General features: G+C 40.3%; 1 protein-coding gene across 8 annotated transcripts in view; it reads right to left on the bottom strand.

Moving 5' to 3' along the window:
• LOC148362919 (pleckstrin homology domain-containing family A member 7-like) overlaps positions 1 to 19,753 on the bottom strand; it is a 154,541-nt gene that overhangs the window by 105,128 nt on the left and 29,660 nt on the right. The window contains exon 1 of one of the 8 annotated variants that reach the window (XM_088340514.1): positions 9,590 to 10,200. The exons of 6 other annotated variants lie outside the window; for them this stretch is intronic. In XM_088340514.1, the coding sequence (XP_088196640.1) occupies positions 9,590 to 9,660 (71 nt within the window). In that variant the 5' untranslated portion in view covers positions 9,661 to 10,200. Of the gene's footprint in view, positions 1 to 477; positions 622 to 9,589; positions 10,201 to 19,753 lie in introns of those variants that run through there. One more of the 8 variants, XM_088340516.1, reaches the window with a different exon arrangement.

The raw sequence follows: 19,753 nt of genomic DNA on the forward strand, positions 1-19,753 counted from the left end.
TTTTAGCACCTTACCTCCCTTTTCTTATTCTTTTAGACTACTTTTAGGGGCACATTTATTACCCAAACAGCGAAAAAGAAGACAGTCGAAGATTCTACACTAGAGAAAGTTTCATCCGTCACAAGCATTACTCAGCAGGATATCGCAAGCGTGCACTTAATGTAAATATTTAAGAGAACCATCAGTCATCGGCTGACAGAAGTATTATTTCCATCGTAGCCAAACGGGAAAAAATGAGATTAGAAGCACATCTGAGGCTTTCTTTTAACAACGTGATTTTATATCATTTTTCACTTTTTTTTGTATATCTATTTTAAAACTACTTAAGTACAGTGCAAAAGCCAATCACATTGTTAAACATCTACCACAGCTTAAACCTTTGATCCCTCTCAGTATATCCTTACACGAATTCTTTGTAAATGTTAGTAAACACATACATTCACACCGTAACTTATATGCACACACACTAACACTTACCTCTAAACTAGGCTGACAAAGAACTTATATTTCCGACATGATGGGCGACAAAACGTGGTCGAGTTTTGCTGGTTAACGCTAAAAGATCAGGCAATGATTAACTGCCACCCGCCGCCGGGATCGATAAGACACACACCGATTCAGACCTTGCAGCTAACAGGTTCCCAGGCTAACTGCAACAGGTGGTTGACTAGACCCCGCACCTTGGACCTTTCCAAAAAAAACTTGAAAAAGAAAGCTTGTATGACTTGAACTAGTACTTCAGAATCACCATTTACAGCAAAGATTGAACCTGGAGTAACTCCAATGTTTTGCGACATAACAGTTCAAACATTAACTAATTTGTACAAAGCTTATAAAAGGACAATCCAGTAGCCAATTCAAATACTTTAAGATCTTGTAAATGTGTTAGTAGAATTAGATTACGTATTGACACAGATCTAATGGAAGAACTATAAGACATGACTTATGATTTGCTTTTTACAGTGTACACAGAAGAGGTTATTAGTCAAGACTTGGATAAGTAACCGGCGAGTTAGTAGACAATTTTACAAGTTCTGTTTCCGACCACAAATATTGTGACAGTAGGACTGACAGATTGCTGATAGGCAAGCTGACGGACGATAAACTCTTGTGACTAACAAATAAAAGATGTAGTGCAGGGGTGTCCAACGTGATGCCCGCGGAAAAAACCTGGGTAACTCGTGTGGCTGTTCTGACGATAGCTCATCAGTGAAAAAAAGATGTATAAAGTGGTTTTAATTGCTAGTATCTATTTCCAGTTTCCAGTGTCTTTAAATTATCATTTTTTATAATTCTGAATAAATATTTTCAGATTCAAGCAATTATATGTGTTATCTCCTTGTACCCGTTTGCCAAGAAGATTATTCTGCGGTTGAATTCGCCTGTTTTAGCCCCAACCCCAAGAATAACCTAGAATTAACAACATCTCATCTCATCAGCCGTACCGCTTATCCTCATTAGGGTCGCGGGGGGGCTGGAGCCCATCCCAGCCATCTCTGGGCAGTGGGTAGGGGACACCCTGAACTGGTTGCCAGCCAATCGCAGGGCAGAATTAACAACATGATAACAGTAATTCGTAATCACATAAAACTTGTTATTTCAGAAATGCATATAAAACTAATAGTCCTTCTGATGCCCTAAGAACTTAAGTCAGTCAGTGAGCACTATGTTGTGACTATTAATATTCTTTGATATTATTTTTATCCTATTTATCCTGGAGGGCCACGCTTATTGTGATTGTAAGCAATGTACACCATGCTTTTATTAATGACAATGGAGACGATTCTTTTCCATTATCCTCAAAAAATGATTAAAGATTAGCGCTCAGCTTCAAAAAGGTTTGTAAACTCTGATCTAATGTGTACCTCGCTCTGAAACGAAATATCTTATGAGCCAACTAGCAAGAAAGCTAGTATGAGGCAAGGTACCCAACGACTGCAACTTTAAAGTTCTGTGATTAAAGACGAACATCGCGAATGGCTATAAAGCTAATTTTCAAAGAACTAACACACAATCAGTACCCCAAACGTTGTGGCAGCAAAGTAAGCAACAAGTGTGCATTACGATTTATAAGGTGTTCTACTTTCCAATTTTTGACATGTCAGACCTTCAATATTTTATCATACTAATGGAAAAAAACTTGAAGGTGATTCCCTCAGTGGGATTTTCTATCCAAACCAAGGCTCAAAAATTGAGGCGAGTATTTTATTTTTAAACATGATGACATTGAGGCGTCAGTTGAAGGACGGTAGAAGAAACTGAAAAACAGAAGCATCCTAATAAATAAACTGCCTCGAATGTAAGATTTTCTCCTAAATGTAGCAAATGTCGGATTCTCTACAGTTGGCCCAATTTGGAGCTGACTCAGCCCATTGGGACCTGACAACATGAGTGGGTAACGATGATACGAGCGGTTTTAGAAGGTTTTATTTAGAGAAAGGCAAACTTCTGGTCTCCGTGGCCAGTCGACGACTTGCCCAGTGGTCCGAGCTATGAGTCATTCCGTCACTAATCCCCTCTACCTCGAGGCAAAGATCACGGCCTACGAAAACCGCCCCCGCTGCTTCTTAAAAATCAGCACAGAGATTTTTTTCCTCAAATGAATGACTCAATTCATACATCAGTTGTTCTGATAAAATTACTTAAGAGACTGTTATAAAACCCCTTTTTTCCTAGATTGTGGTCTTAGCTTGAATTACTTTAACGAGCGAATGTCATTAAAAATCATTAAAAAGTAATTGGTAGGCTCCCGAAAGCATCAAGCGGAACGATAAATAGACATATAACACACCTTCCTGATCAGCAACAGTCTGCAAGGAAGACTGACAGTAATCGCCTGAGTGTCTACTTATAAAGCATCCCCCTATTTGATACGTTTTTGGATCATTTCATACTGTGTACACCATATATGAATTTTTGGACAAGAACCTCCTACCATCCATCCATTATCTGCAAGCTTATCCTCAGTAGGGATGCTGGGGTCTTCGAGCAGAGGGCAAGAGACACTCTAAACCGGTTACCAGACAGTTCCAGGGCAGACAGAGGCCAACAACTCACTCGCTCATTCACACAGAGGGAAAATTTGGACGAGCCAATTACACTGAAATGCATGTTTTTGGCATGTGGGATAAAACCGGAGAGCCCGAAAGAAACCTGCACAGTGTAGAACATGCAAACTCCGCATGGGGAGGCTGCATTAGCTGGACTTGAACCCTAAACCTCTGCACCGTGGGGCTGCGTGATAACCTCCAAACCGCTGTGCTGCCCCGACAGGATCTCGTCTTGCTCATTTCTGCTATAATCAGGATCGTCTCTGTCACTGGTAGCAGTCATCAACAGATTGCTAACATTCCCTGTATTTTACATACCCTGTCTTGCTTTAAATAAATTGGTGCAGTGTTGAGTTTTTCAGGATTATTATGCCTTAATAAGGAGGATTTGCAATCATTAATAAGGGGAGCAATTGGTGAAAGTTGACGGGAATGAGATTGAGAGACTGTTGATGATACGTAAGCACTTACTGTACACTCAAAATTAGAGTTGCGTTAACTTTAAATAAAGATAAACACAGAAAATATACACCACTTTTATTTGTTTGCCTGTAGTAGTTTGCATGCGCAAACTGTCCGAGCTGATGCTGACGGTAAGCAGTCTTCAGCGGTCTCTAGTGGCATCCATTTGAGCTGCTCGTGAACAGGATTTTGTTTCGTAAAGCGAAGTAAATTTTTGTCTAAAAAAAAAAATAATAATAAAACTTGTACAGAGGCTCCCTTACTTACGGCCATTCGACTTACGAAAAACGGTAGATACGATCATTTTTTTCGGGGTGTGGAAAAATATCCGAACATTGCTCTAAGTTAGATTTTGTATTGTGTGCACCTTTTTCCAAGTACAGGACAGTACTGTAGTGCTTCTTTCCGCTGCTACCGGCATGTGGTGGCACTGTGAGAGGTCACCCAGCATCCAACCCAAAGAAGAAATCCGCTTCCTCTTCCTAGTTTGCGTGTAAACATTCTATACTGTATCTCCAGTGCGAAACAACTTTGATATTTTTATTGTTTAACATATCGTGCATTCATTCACTATGGTTGGTGTGAAAAGTAAATAAGAGGTGATCCGTTTGTTTTGAAATGAAAGGGGAATATGAAAGCTGAATGCGGTCGAGAAAATGGTTGGATCGCTTTTTTTCCTGAGCATTTTTTACCACGGAGGAGGACTTCTTGAATCTTCCAAAAGTAAGTTAAACTCAACTTTATTTATCTTTATAGAGCTTATTATTTGATGAAATGTTAATTTTTTTGTAAAAAACAATATCAATATCCATTGATGCGGTTGAGAAATGGTCGGGACGATTTTTACTTGATCGTCCGGATCCTTCATAATTCGGGCAGCGTCTGTATACCAAACTTATTTTGGTGATAACAGCTTCAGACAAATTGATGTTGATGTAACAGCTTTAAATTGTTTTAGTTAAAGAGCGTGTTCAAGGCTGAAGTGGGCTTTTTATGGCTATTAAAGGACTTTATTTGTAAAGTCTGATTGAAGACATTAAAGAGCCGCATGAATAACACATAGCGTCAATGAATTAGCGGTGCAGTGCCAAAGCAGCCGCCGTCTACGGCTGCCCGTGTATCTGATATTGAGCCAGACGTGGGCAAGGCTCTGCCGAGCCCTCAGGGAATGTAGCAGGATAGAAGGTCTAGCTGGAAGCCAACAACAGAGATATTAGAATAACAAAAGGGGCAGTGATGGGTTTCTGTGGTTAGTTTTACATGCAGGAAATAATCCAAGTAGAAATGGATCATTACCAGTATTCCGATTATGTAAAGGCTTGTAAACGCACATTGAAATCCGATCAAGGCGTTAGTCCGAATGAAAGTATCGAGTATTGAGATTGCGATGGTTGGGTTGGGCTTTTCGTTTTCAGAATCCTCGTTCATGTTTATGCATTTGAGTAGTACAGTTGCTTTTGCACTCACAGTTTCCCTCATCCGGAATATTTTCATGACACAAAGCGCTGTGGGACTGAGAGTAAAGAGACAAATTATACACAGGGTATCCATTGGAACATTTCCATTTTATTTTCTGTCCTCATGTTTAAATTTAAGAACAGAACACAATTTTGTCTTTGTACAAGCTGCGCTGGATTTTGAGCCACAGGCTTAAACATTTATAAACATGAACTCATCCACTTCCATTTTTAACATTTTCAGCCCGGCGCCCACCTGGTGCCAACCGCGTTGGAGATTTGGCGTCGACACTTTTTGGTCCAACACCATTTTCAGTTGCGCCATTTTCTGTTTTGCTTCTAAATTTTTACTTCACCTGTTTTCAGATCATGTAACCATTCAAGTGGGCGATTAGCAAGACGAGAATATATTTAGTACTGTGCTAAAAGTAAACACCAATTAAAGCTGCGTAACCTAAAACAAAAGCCTTATAATTAAAGGCAGGAGCACCAGGGCAATATACTGTGAAAAATAGTGCCAGATTGCAACACAGGCGTGTCTTTTGGTCTTTTTGTCATTGGTGGTTTGCATTATGGACCAAATTGTATTTGCTTGTTACCGCTTCTCATGTATTAAAGGAAACTTCACAACCAAATAACTACACCGATGATACAAAAAAGAGAAGAGATGCGTTCTTGATACATATCTTCGACTGCTGTTCAATTTGGGTGTGGAAATTGATTTGTGGGCTGAAACAGTTTATTTATAGTAAATATGTTTTAAACATTGCTCAGGTATGTGTTGTATAAATATTGTTGGCAAAACAGACCAATTTCTCTCGAAGGGCATCAAAAATGTTTCCACTGTTGTGTTTCGTATTTAGAGTGCATGTAGGGTGGAAAAGACCAGCTCCCCGTTTTCCTTGGTGCGGCCGTGAAAACAAAAAGAAAGAGTAGCGGTTTGTACTTCGGAATTTACAGTATATTTAGTGGATACAACATATATATCAATACAGTGTGTAAATCTGGGTTTTTGGCAAGCCACATACAAGCACATTTTGGAAACAAACAGGTGTGTAGCGCACTTTTAGAGCAAACAAGCACATTACTTTGTTGAGTTTGGTGAGTGACATGAATCAAATAATTTTTCATTAAATGTCAAGAGTTAAATGCGGAAAAGATGTCCACTTGCGTAATGACATTCCTACCGCTTCGCCCTTGTAATTAGAATACTCGCAGATGTCACGTATACAGGGTTATTTGTTTGTTTCCAAGCATTTAACAGTTCATTTGGATTCCTCTATTCAGCGCCAAGGAAACAGATGCAAGCTTTCTGGTTTGAGTGTACTGCAGCTTTTTAAATTAAGCCAAAATTCCGCGCTGAACACACAAACCCACAAAACCAATTAACCCCTGACGGTTCCAGTAAAATTTGCCTAAGATCCCAAACCAAGACGTACCCAAAGTAAATGTATTGCTGTTCTTGAACTGTTTGGAGAATATAGACGGTTTTAGTGTCTTTTGAAAAGTAACACTAGTGCAAGTGCTACCAACATTGAGTAATCTGAGTGTGGAACACAAAGAAATAGAATGTTTATATTCTCGTCTGATTTTTTTTTTTTTTGCATCCTAATTCCTGCAAAAGAGTGTAGCATGGGCTTCTTAGCTGGAAAACAGATGAGACAATAGCTTGAAGCCTTACCCAATACCTTGTCAAATTTGATCACAATCTGATCAACTAAACGTTGTATTTTACACATCTTTCTAAGGGTAGCTCAAGGCGTTTCCAAAAGTGGCTGTGTGAAGACAACCAGTTGAGAGTTTGCATTTGTATTTAGACATTGTGAAAGAGTTGTAAATGTTTGACTATTCTTTCTAGAAGTCTATCAGTGATCGTGCCCACTTCGCGTAATAATGTTGTGTAAAAATGATTCACGATTAGCTTTGCACATGTGTACTTATGACTCTGATTTTAATAAACAGCGTAAATATGTCCATATTTACATTGGAAATGTCATTGGCTAACCAATATGTCAATCCACATTTGAATCGGTCACTATTGGCTGAAGAATTTGGAACCTAAATTGCTCATGATAAATAGGTTGTCACAGGCTCACAGGCTAAGGATTGTGAAAAAGTTTGCAATTGGCAAAAAGGGGTATCAATCAAAAGGTCAGAGATTAACGTAAGTATCGGAAATAATCTGACAAGTCTTTATTTTTAAAAGGAAGTAACGAAGGCAAGCAAATGGAATATAACGAAGCTTTTTAAACAATGCAGGAATTTTTTTAGGCAATTTTTTTTTTATCGTGTGTTTTGGAGTAAATATTTTACATGGTTAGATTCACTGGATTTTCATGAATGTAACAACAATATTTGCGGGGAATCATGTCATGAGTAGAAGTTCCCAGCGCTTTTGGTGAGCTACCTTGTTTTTATAGTTTGGGTATCTTGTTTCAGACTGATATTGATTTTCCTGTGATGGGTTAATCCTAAAATGGTCGTCATATCTTGAATCCCACGGGTTTAGGCTTTCCAATGATATGTGGAATTACAGTGATCGGTGACATTGCACAGACACGTATTTGTTTATCGTGAAGGTTAAGGGGTTAATAGAAGAAAGTCAGCGATGCACCAAATATGCGAAAAATGAACCGGGATATAGCAAGGGAACACTGTACTACAGTGACAACAAGAACTATGATGGGCTTCAGTGTGTGTTTTTCAGAACGTAATCGACAGCTGAGGAAACTGCAATACACGGCAGGAGCAATAAACTTCAATCACAGGTTAAACCGGTTTAGTATTTCAGTTGGAGCTGAGTGCGCGATTAACATATGTAGAAAAACGTGTTAGCAAAGCAACCAAATCACCTGGTGCACTTTCACAATAATCCATGACCAATTTCAACAAAGCTACGAGTTTCTCCAATACACCAGTTTTGGGGGAAAACTTTGAGCAGGTAAAATCAAACGAACCTTCATGAAAAAAAAAATCAAAGGATATCACTGCCTAGAGTTGATGACGAATAAAGGGCTTATTGCATCCAAATATCGGTTAAGGTTTCAAACGTGCCGAAAATGCCCCGGGCATAATGCTGGTTTAGTTGCAGCAAACTTGCGTCAGTGTCTCACACACAATATGCAGAGCAGCCAGTGTAGAGAAAGATCCTCGGGCTACCATACAGATGCACTTTTCAATTTCAGACAAAGCCTCGCTATGCATATGTGCAGCATTTGTTCAAATGCTCATCGTCTTAATCATCCCTGTCGAAAGACATCATACCTCAGAAGACAAATAAATACATCAGGCCCTAGCACAAGCACTTGATAAAAACAATTCAGGAGACTGAGAAAATGTTTCCCTTTTCTTTATCTATTTAGTTCTAATCTATTGTGTAGTGGATTTAGTTTAAGTTTAGATTTAGTTTTTGCATAGAGGTGCAAAAACATTCATTGATCAGTTACTAATTATGTATTTCATTTATTGCTGTTTCAATAATTATTTGTCGAGTTAATGAATCAGGGGGATATTAAAAATAAGGCTTTAGTGCGGGCCTGTTTTGAAAATAACGTTTTGGATTTAAAAGGATTACAAAGTTTTTCACAATATTACTGTACTTCATTATACAGTAACCCTCCACTATAACACGGTTCTGCATTCTGATTGACTAAACAGTCCCTAAGAGAGTAGTTATTGGTAGAAAACAAATGAACATATATTTTACAGTTAGGTGGTTCAATATACAGTACTTTTATTTGTTAAACACATACTTGGACCTGGAAAAATGGTTTCTTTTATTTCTTTGTATTGTAGGGTATTTATTTGTAAATTGTAAAAAAAACAAAAGTAAAGGTTAGTACTTCAAATATCACAGGTTACTTTTGGAACCTGAATTATGAGTGATTACTCATGATTCTGAGACTCCAAATGAAGTTAATCATTTAAAATGTTTTTTATTTTTTAGGGATCTAAAATCGAGTTCACAATTTATTTAAACAAGTCATACAAAAAAAGAGTTGTGTTTATTTTGTTATTAAATATATCATGTACATTTTCGGTTTCATTTTTAGGGGTGTGCAAGACCTTCGAGAGAATGTTAAGTGTAGGTTAACTGTTGTTGATCTTAATCATAATTTAGAATCTTTAGAGTGTTAAAATTTGAAATCACAAACTATTTAAACAAGTTAGTAAACATATATGTTTATTATGATTATTACGTACATTTCCTGCTTCATTATTAGGGGTGTTCAAGACAATCAAGAACATTTCAGGTGTAGGTTAAGTGTTGTAGTTTATCATCTTTTATATTTTACAAAGTCTTCAAATTTGAGTCAGAAAAATATCCAAACAAGTTAAAAACAATGATTTATGTTTATTTTAGTGAATATTTTAATCATTTTTAGGGGTGTTCAAGACAATCAACAAAATGTCAAGTGTAAGATAACTGTTGTTGTTACATTTCAGGTGTAGTTTTTGATCTTTTACTGGTAATAGATCCGATCTTCAGGTAAGAAATGAGTCTCTCGACCAACAAGTTTCCCCAAACTGGCTCGTAGCATTTTTTTGAAAACAATTTAACATTTCTAGCAATTAACAACACAACAACAGAGCCAATGTTAACGTGTGTAGGTCGCATACCTGCAAGGAGCGTGGTAGAAGGGGTACCCAGGCTGAGGTATGTGATTACAGTATCCTGACTGATTCCACATGATGCCTATTTATATTCTCCTACAAGTCCACAAAAGCTGTTCTATTTCAATGTCCTCTCATTAATCAACGTCCACCCAGCAGCTACAGGAATTATGTCAACACACGAGTACGCTGCGGTTTGCACACCTGGAAAGGAACCTTTCCCCTCTCCTGTTTTTTTTTTTTTCCCAGACAAACCCTCAACTACGCCAGACGAGCGCCCCAGGTGAGAAGTGACATCACAAGCTCCTCGGGAGAGTCAGACGTTCGTAGCCATTCTCCCCGGGGCTCTCGGGAGCAATCGGACGGAACGACTGTCATAGAGGTCGGCTCCCGCCAGACGAGCATCTTCAGCAGTCCTCGCAAAGTTCATGAAACGTCACAGGATCATTGCAAAACAACGTCTGGTACGACGGACGTGAGAGATTGGAGCGAGCGCTGGCTCTTTTCCGGTTTTCCCGCCTCGTGAGGAGGAGGAGGGGAGGCAGGATGTGGAGAGAGAGGAAAGAGAGATCCACGGTGTTAGGGGCTGCCTGCCTATTCCTCCCCTGCGCGCCTCTGACAGGATGCATGCCGCTGTGGGACGGAAAGGACGATAGAGAGAAACAGCGAGAGGGAGAGAGGGAGAGAGGGAGCGAGAGAACGCGTGCAAGAGAGTATGTGCGAAGTTCATGCACGCTAAAACTGTGACTCAGGTGTCACTTGACACCTAAACCCAAATACCTGAGCTCATCTTTTCTTGTCCAGCTTGCGTACACGCAACTTTTGCAAACTGTCTCAAAGTAGTCATCAGAAACGTCCAAAATGTCATCTCTGAACACAGTTAAGATCTTAAAGGAATACCCAAATTCTAAAACACTAAAAATATGAAAAAATACGGTTTTAGTATAAAATGAATATATATTTTATCTTTCTATACACATTATTTTCCGATATAATACATTTAGAATACAGCCTTTCTTTGACTTCCTGAACTGTGACGTTATCAGAGTAACACCAACGCCCTCGCAAACCAGTCACCATATTGATCTACGTGCTAATTAGTATCAAGTGTTTTAATCCCTTAATGTTCCAGTAAAATACACCTAAAATCCCAATCTAAGATGTACCCTAAGTAAAATTAATGCTGTTTTTAAACGTTAAAAGAATATGTAATGTTTTAGTCTCTTTTGAAAGGTAAGACTAAAATAATCACTGCAAGTGCTACTCTCATTGAGTAATCTGAGTTGGAACACAGAGAAATAAAAGGTTTTTATTGTCGCCTGAGGGTGGCACGGCGACGCGGTGGTTAGCACGCAGCCTCACAGTGTGGAGGTTCATGGTTTAAGTCCAGCTACTTTAGCCTCCCAGTGTGGAATTTACAAGTTCTCCCCGTGCTTGGCTGGGTTTCCTCCGGTCGATTTGGTTTCCTCCCACGTCCCTAAAAACATGCTTGTCAGCTTAATTGGCTGGTCCAAATTGTCCCTAGGTGTGAATGAGCGAGCGAATTGACTGTCCCTGTGTGCCCTGTGACTGGCCGGCATTCAGTTTAGGGTGTCCCCTGCCCACTTCCCAAACATAGGTGGGATGGGCTCCAGCACCCCCACGACCCTATTGAGGATAAGTGGTGCAGATAATGGATGGATGAATATTCTCACCTTTCAATTAAATGCCTGCAGATGAGTGTAGCATGGGCATCTTAGCTGGGAGACAGGTGAGACAATAGCATGAAGCATTAACTAAGAGCCCGGTCACACATCCGTTTGCGTCTGTATCGAGGCTGAATCACGGCCAGAAATTTCTGCCTGTGAAGCGGACGTTATTGAACGCTTTGAGATCGCCATACAGACAAGATACAACAGTGCTTAATACGCGGTCGGAAATTCACGCGCGGTTGGCAGCGCGAAGAAGTTTTGCGCTGCTCAAAACTTTAGGGCCCGGTCACCAAGCCTTTCACGGGCGTATCGAGGCTGAATCACGGCCAGAAATGTCTGCCCGTGAAGAAGACGCTGTTGGACGCTTTGAGATCGCCATATAGACGAGATACAGCAGTGCTTTACACGCGGTCGGAAATTCACACGCGGTTGCCCGCGCAAAAAAGTTTTGCGCTGCTCAAAACTTTAGACCACGTGTTAACCACGGGCGGCACACGTTGTACACACGAGGTAATGACGCGGAACGACGTGCTATGGCCGCGGCCAGGGCGTGGTTACACGTGGGAAGGGCACGAAATTTCAGCGGGTAATCGTGGGTGGAGCACGGTCATAGCATGTTCTGCGCCTGTATCGCGGTGTTATTACGTGAAATTAGCGTGTTACGAGTGTGACGGTCACACGCCTTTCTCCGCGTATATACAGCTTGATTTGCCGAGCACACGTCAGTTGTGCAATAATAACATATTGGCTTCTTCGGTGCCATAGCTTGAAAACTGTTATGCACTCTACCGTAAAGCTTATTATGCAGAAATAAGCTTTATGGTAGAGTGCATAACAGTTTCAATAAGGGCAATTTGAATAGAAAAAGGCAAAATAAACATGTTACCTGCTCAAAAGTGATTTGTATACGGCGTGCATTACTATTCGATTACATTCACAACAAATACAAAGACGGAATGGTTTAAGTTGTATTACATTCCCAACAAATGCAAGACAAAGTGGTTTTGGTTATATGTTCGCCATTAAATTCCCTAAAAGTGATATAAAAGTGAGATAAAACGAGGTAAAAGTGGTTGTAGTAGCAAGGGGATGCAAATCTCGGCAAGGATGCCTTTATCGGCATAACGCCGGCTCGGCAGCTTTTATACCTGTGGTCCACACGAAAAAATGATGCGGAAATGACGCGATGAGGAAGCGGAACAGTCGCCGGCGTCTGTTTTGCGGGCATACCACCGATGAACAGCGGGTTGGCCAATTTTGCGCATTTTCCATCGCGGGCAACCACGGGAAAAAAAAACCCGCTAAATTTTACCCGCGATACAGACGCAAACGGCTGTGTGACCAGGCCCTAATACCTTGTCAAATTTGATCACAATCTGAAAAACTCAACATTGTATTTTACACATTTTTCTAAGAGTAGGTCAAAAGTGGCCATTTGGAGACGACACGTTTACATCAATTAAACTACACTGCGAATGTGTAATTTAGACATTGTGAAATAGTTCTAAATGTTTGACTTATCTTTCCAGAAGTCAATCCATGATTGTGCACACTTGCGCGTAATGATGGTGCCTAAAAATGAATCACTAGTGGCCTTACGCACGTTTATTTTGGGGTGTAATTTGAAGACACACCAAAAATATATACATATTTATTTCGATGATTTCCTTGGCAAAACAATGTGACAATCATCATTTGAATCGGTTACTGCTGGTTGACAGGAGGCGATCTCCGTTTTATCAAACAGGCCAGTCAATGCTAATTCAGGTTGCGGACAGTGAAAGAAAGCCAGCTATTGGCCGTGAATGGTGTCAATCAAAAGGTCAAAGGCTAACGATCATAGTTCCAGACTGATCATGATTTTTCAGTGAAAGAGTATATTCAGAAGTGGTTATCATATCTTGAATCCCAAGAGTTTAAGCTTTCCAATGATAAGTGGTATGACTGGTGACATAGTACAGACACGTATTTGTTTATCAACAGTAATTTTTTATTCGCCATGGTGAAATAAGAAAAATAAATACTGTACTTAAATGATCTGATATGTGAGATTATTTACCTTATTTCAAGGATTATTTCGATTTTTAACTACGACACGTAAAATATATTGTTAAATAGAGAAAAATAAACAAATAACCCGCAGAGAAGAAAATATCAGCTGTAAATTAGAAAGATTTTTTTTTTTTAACTGACTGATTTTACTATGTTTTATCTTTCCGTATCTTTTTAATTACCGTATTTTCCGCACTATAAGGCGCACCTAAAAGCCTTTATTTTTTTTAAAAGCTTACCATGCGCCTTATAATACAGTGCGCCTTATATAGGGATCAATATTAAGTTGCAAAGTCTTGCAACTAAGGCAAGCAGCCGCCGACTAGATTTTCCCCCGAAGGCGAAGTAGTCCGCGTTGTATGCTGGGATTTATATACCGGCGTTTCATTTCCTAACCAATGTGTCAATCATCATTTGAATCAGTCACTATTGGCTAAAGTTATTCGGAGGTGAAGGGGCGGATCCTTTTTATCATTTACAGGCTCGCATAGGCTAAAGGGCCGAAACAAAGCCTGCAATTGGCCGAAAAAGATGAATGTGAATCACACGTTGGGTTGCACTACGGCATAGAGAAAACATTTTTTACTATTCTGTATTTGTAAATATTTTGCTCTCCTAGATTTACTACACTCACGCTTGTAAGAAGACCATGGTTACGTATCATTATTGAATGTGATGGCTGCAAGAGAACTTAGGTGAGCTATGCGGCTTTATATTGTCCCGGTATCTTGTTTTAAAACGACCTTGATGTTTCTGTGATGAGTCTATTTTTAAACTAAATTCAATTCAAAGTGTTTATTGTCATATGCACAGTAAAGAACCCCGTTCCCTTGCACAATAAAATTCTTACTTTGCTGTCCACACAGTTGCCAGCAAAAAATAAAATGGAAACTAAGAAATGTTAGGCATTTCTTGAATCCCAAGACTTTAACCTTCCGAATGATATTTGAAACGATGCATTTGAGTGGTTGGTGACATCGTACAGACAATGTTTCTGTACATGTCTGAGAAATGTATTTGCTTCTTTGCAAGCTTTGGGAATGTTAAGGGGGTAATAAGTTGGACTGAACTATCTGACTGTTTTGTCGACGTTCCCATTGTAGCGCCTTATAATCCGGTGCGCTTTATGTATGGAAAATATAGGACCAAAAACTATTTTTGGGGGGTGCGCCCTATAACCCGGTGCGCCTTATAGTGCGGAAAATACGGTACCCATAGTTAGATCGACCATGGCATAAATGAAGCAACAGCGTTCGAATCACATGAAATACTGCATCCCCAAATGAAAGGCTTTTAATATTAAGGGTACTTAGCTAGAAACAAATCACAAAGTGTATTAGGTACAGTACAACATTAATATTGTGTTTGTGATTGAAATCCATCCATTTTTATCCATTGGAGCTGAGGTAATGACCAATCACGACTCAACCCGACAAAAAGGTGAGCCGTGAATGCTCTCTACCTGAACACTTTCAAGAGCAAGGCAAAAACCTGGAGGCAAATATATTGCCAAACAGCCTCTGAGGGGTGAACATAGTGTCCCCTAATTGGCCGGTTACACAGTCAACCAGAAAGTGAAGAGTAGACAGGAAGGATTGTCAGCATGGAGGAAACGATAAGACGAGACATGGGAGGAGATAAAAAGAGGTGCACGGGGAGCTGGGGTTGGAGCTCCTATTGTGTGTTTGTCCCCAAATGTAATCCTGACTTCATCTAATCTGAGTTGGAAAACACAGAGAGACACAGCCCGTTATCTGGAAGCCTTACACCGGTAAAAACAAAGACTGGAGTGAGACTGAGCCCGTGGCTTGGCTTATGGGGCTGTGAAATTTCAAACTCCTAACCAGCACGCTCAAGGTCACACCTGAGATCGCCTCCGTTCATGCTACATGAAGCATTTAACGAGCCCACTTTGGAAAGAGGACAAATAGCCTCAAGTTTTATTTTAACCGTACAAATACAGGAGAGCCCGGAATACGACATCAAAGGTGGAGATCGCAAAGTGAAATCTCCCTTATAGCTTATGATAGAAACCTATGGTAGTTACAAAAATCCTACATTAAAATGAACAAATAGTGTACTACTCATGTTTAATATACATGCATATGATTAGATTGTGGGGCAGCACGGCGGAGCAGTGGTTAGAGCATGTGCGGCACAGTTCTGAGGTCATGAGATCGAACCTCCTGTGTGGAGTTTGCATGTTCTCCCCGTGCTTGCGTGGGTTTCCTCCGGGCACTCCGGTTTCCTCCCACATTCCAAAAAACATGCATGTCAGGTTAATTGGCCGGTCTGAATTGTCCCTAGGTATGAATGAGCAAGTGATTTGTCTGTCTCCATGTGCCCTGCGACTGGCTGGCAACCAGTTCAGAGTGTCCCCTGCCCACTGCCCGAAGATAGCTGGGATGGGCTCTAGCACCCCCGCGACCCTACTGAGGAGAAGCGGTGCAGATAATGGATAGTTGCAGCCCTAAACAGAATAGCATTTTATTTCAATTTATTATATCATATTCAATTTTATTTTATTTATCAACCAATAGCAAACAGCCATCTTGGAGAAGTACACAGCAAAGTGAGTTTTGGACATTGTTGGGCACACAAAATTATAGATTTAGGTTATAGTGGTGAAAATGTCATATAGAGAAGCTGAAAAAACATCTTATTCCACGTTGTAGAGTGAAAAGTAAAAGGTAAGGGATGCTGTATCCCAGGGTCTACTGTCTTACAAAATAAATACATGAAATTATCATTTCAAAGTTACTGCATGATAAACATAATTTTTGAAAATGTACACCTTTTGATGCTTACAACACACGTATACACCCAAGGATAATTTCCTCCTTCATTTCTCCTCATCGCTGCCTTGTGGGACTCTTTTCAGAGAAGATCTTGATACTCAATTGCGCTTTCAAAAACACATGCGTACGAAAGCTGTGTCATAAAAGTCCAAGATTACACCCTTGGGCCTCATCGCAATGTTCTCTCGAGTCTACATCTCTTTTCTTCCGGGTCTAAGGGGTTATCAGGTCCAGTTGGTTCTGGATCAGTTCTTGCTGACGTCTTATTAGCAAGCATTGAGGCACCTGACTCCAAATGAGGTTCCGACACCTTAGAGGGAAGGTCTTCTCTAAGTTTCTTTATGTATCTGATCAAGAAATACTAAAGCGGACTGGTCAGAAGACTGGTCTAGTTACATATTCAGCCACTTGAGTGAATAGCATAGTAGGTACATTTCGATACATTCCAGAGTATTTAGTTTTTTTTTTATATATCGATGAATCCGGTAAAAAAAAAAAATGAAATTTTGTGGCGAAATAAGAAAATAGCACACAATACAGAATATTCGACAATTTTAAACAAAGAAAACCACTGTTTGTCATATAACAAAAAAATACGTACAAATGTATGCTGTACACCCGTAGATATATACTTTTTTAATAAAAAACAGGCATTTTTGTTGTTTAATCCTCGACTTTATCTGATTTGATCGATATGTTGGTGCAGCCCTATTTTTTTTTTAATCTTTAGCTAAGAAAGATTAATATTATTATGGCTTATGAGCATACGGATGGATGGGTGGGTGGAGCAGCCATAAAGGAAAATTTAGATGACTACAATCATGATAATTGTGACATGAGCTCGCCATTGCCCCCTAGCAGTAACATTGATTGGTGATGGGAGACAGGACATTCCAAAGTACATACTGTTAGGATCTGGCATACTCTCTTCGCTGAGAGAGCACCAACCTAGGGGGAGTGGATGTACTGCACACACCTGCACCTAACCGCCACACACCGTTACCGTATTACCAGCTCTACATAATGACTGGCTAAGACAGCACACGCTGTTGGATCGTGGCTATGCCTTTACCTGGTATTTATTCCAATGACCCAGACTACTTAATCTCTGCTAGTCATGAATTGTCTCTATACTCATTGTGAACTATCCTACCAGTGACTTTTTCGTCTTTTTCCTAAATAGTTTTTCCCCTCTAAGAAACTATTGCCAGAAACCCTGCACGGTTTGGGTCAGCATCCACCAAGCGTAACACATACTAATAACTCAAGATGGCCTGTTGATAGAATTTTTCCACCATCTAAGCCAGTGCTTCTCAACTGGTCGGTCGGGAACAAAGATTGGCTGATTGACCCATTTTTAGTGGGTTGTGGGCTTTTGCCATGGCAAAATAACTATCTAGACAAAAAACAAAGGGTCAATTACACACAGCAGTAGATGGCGATAATCCCATGCTCGATCTTTTCTCCCTGTTCAGTCAATCGGCGCGTTTGAGAGGGACCGCTTCTCATTTTATTGTGATTTTGTTGGTCCTATTTCCTTTGTCTGCCCATAATTTCAGGTCCCAAGAGAGTCAGTAATAAGGAGAAAGAAAAGTGACAACCATCAAGTTGAAGATTGCAAAATATGAAAAGTTTTTACCAGTATATTAATCATAATTAATTACATACTTAAATAATGATTAGGTGTACGCTTTTTTAATATTTTGAATTTCTTTTATACCGTGTCCCTTTTTAAGCAGTTTTAGCGAGTGGCTTATATGCGATGTAGGCTTATATGTGAGTATGTACAGTATTTGAAGCGGTTTTGGTTTTGCTGGTAGTTTTGGGAAAAAAGGTGAATATAATCTACTATCTCTGCTTGAAACTGCACACTCCTTTCAATGGATATATTTGATAGGTGGAATTTATTTGTGGATTTGGGTCGCAGGGACAGCACGGTGGCACAGTGGTTAGCGCTTGTGCGGCACAGTTCATGTCTAGGGAACCTCCTGCGTGGGTTCAAATCCAGCTCCAGACTTCCTGTGCGGAGTTTGTATGTTCTTCCCGTGCTTGCGTGGGTTTCCTCCGGGCACTCCAGTTTCCTCCCACATTCCAAAAACATGCATTTCAGGTGAATTGGCCGGTCCAAATTGTCCCTAGGTGTGAATGAGCGAGTGAGTTGTCTGTCCCCGTGTGCCATGCGATTGGCTGGCAACCAATTCAGGATGTCCCCTGCCCACTGCCCGGAGATGGCTGGGATGGGCTCCAGCCCCCCGCGACCCTAATCAGGATAAGCGGTACGGCTAATGAGATGAGAGATGAGATTTGAGTCGCAGCTTCTCGTTGTTAGGTCCTGAAGTTAGACCAGTTAAAAACCACCGATCTAAGATGAGATTAATATGATATTGACGGAATAATTGCACATTTATTGATTCCATCATGCTGCTTTTTTCATCAGTACAAGCTCCTGCATTTGTTAGGATGTTTCAAAGCTCAAAAAATTGATTGGATAACAGCGAGCCCCTTCCCAGGCACAGCACTGTTCACACCTGTGTCGTATCTAAAAGTAGCAATGCCACCTGTGTCTCAATCGAATGTCTTCCACTGCTTCATGCACACAATTCCAATAGGCCCTCATCATATGTGAGGCCAACTCCGTCGGCAGAGATGGAACGAAGCTAATAACGATTCTGGAAGCAACAAATTGGACTCTAGCGGCAGTAGATAGCAATGAATATTAAAAAGAGGATTGAGTAGACCGAACATGGAAGCCCAGGCGAGCGACGCAAACGGGGGCGACGGATAAGTGTGACGCTCAAATTGCAACGATGGCGCTTTTATCATAATGACATTGTGTCTTCTTTGCTACATCCCCATAATGTCCGCCGTAGGCAGTGTTGGGAATAACGCAGTACGGCATTATTTTTCAGTAACGGGGTTCTAACTCGTTACTTTTTCCGCTGTCACAATGACGTTATCGTTACTGATGGTTAAAGGCATTTCGTTACTTTGGCTACAGAACGCTAACAGCGCCGTGTCTCCGCACACCCGAAGCTGTTTTTATTGTCGCGGTTTGTCGCTTTCCTCAGAGTTCATTACGTCTTTTGGGATCGTGTCACCATACAAAATAGTGACAACCATATAGTTAGATGGGGATTACGAATACAGTATCTACTGAAAGAAAAGGCTCATTGGGGGTACAGCAATCTACTCGTGTCCAAGAAACAGCTCATAGGACTCCCACCAAATCTGATCGATATTGCTATGTGACATAGTGCGATTGTGTTAGCGCAGCACCCTGCGGTTTGAGCCTTGTGTTAAACCCTAACATATCACCCCCAGACGAGGGCGCTGTTTTCTTTATAAAGCATGTCAATATGATTAAACCTCATGTTGACTTCATTTTAAGGACCATTTTTGTATTTTTGTTTTTTCAAACAGCTTACATGGAAAGATGTATTAAAACAAAATTTCATTTTTCTATTAAAGAACATTTAACATTAAAATAACATTTGAGGGAATAATTCTGGGTTTTTAGACAACACAGAGGAAGGTGATTTTGACCCGAGGAGAACAGGGTGGTTAAGTACCCCCCCCCCTTTCTTTTAAAATCGATAATCACATCGAAAAATGAAATACCGGTCTGAAAA

Source organism: Urocampus carinirostris, chromosome 7 (genome assembly GCF_059441175.1).
Source record: "Urocampus carinirostris isolate Australia breed hairy pipefish chromosome 7, RoL_Ucar_1.0, whole genome shotgun sequence".
Classification (NCBI taxonomy): Eukaryota; Metazoa; Chordata; class Actinopteri; order Syngnathiformes; family Syngnathidae; genus Urocampus; species Urocampus carinirostris.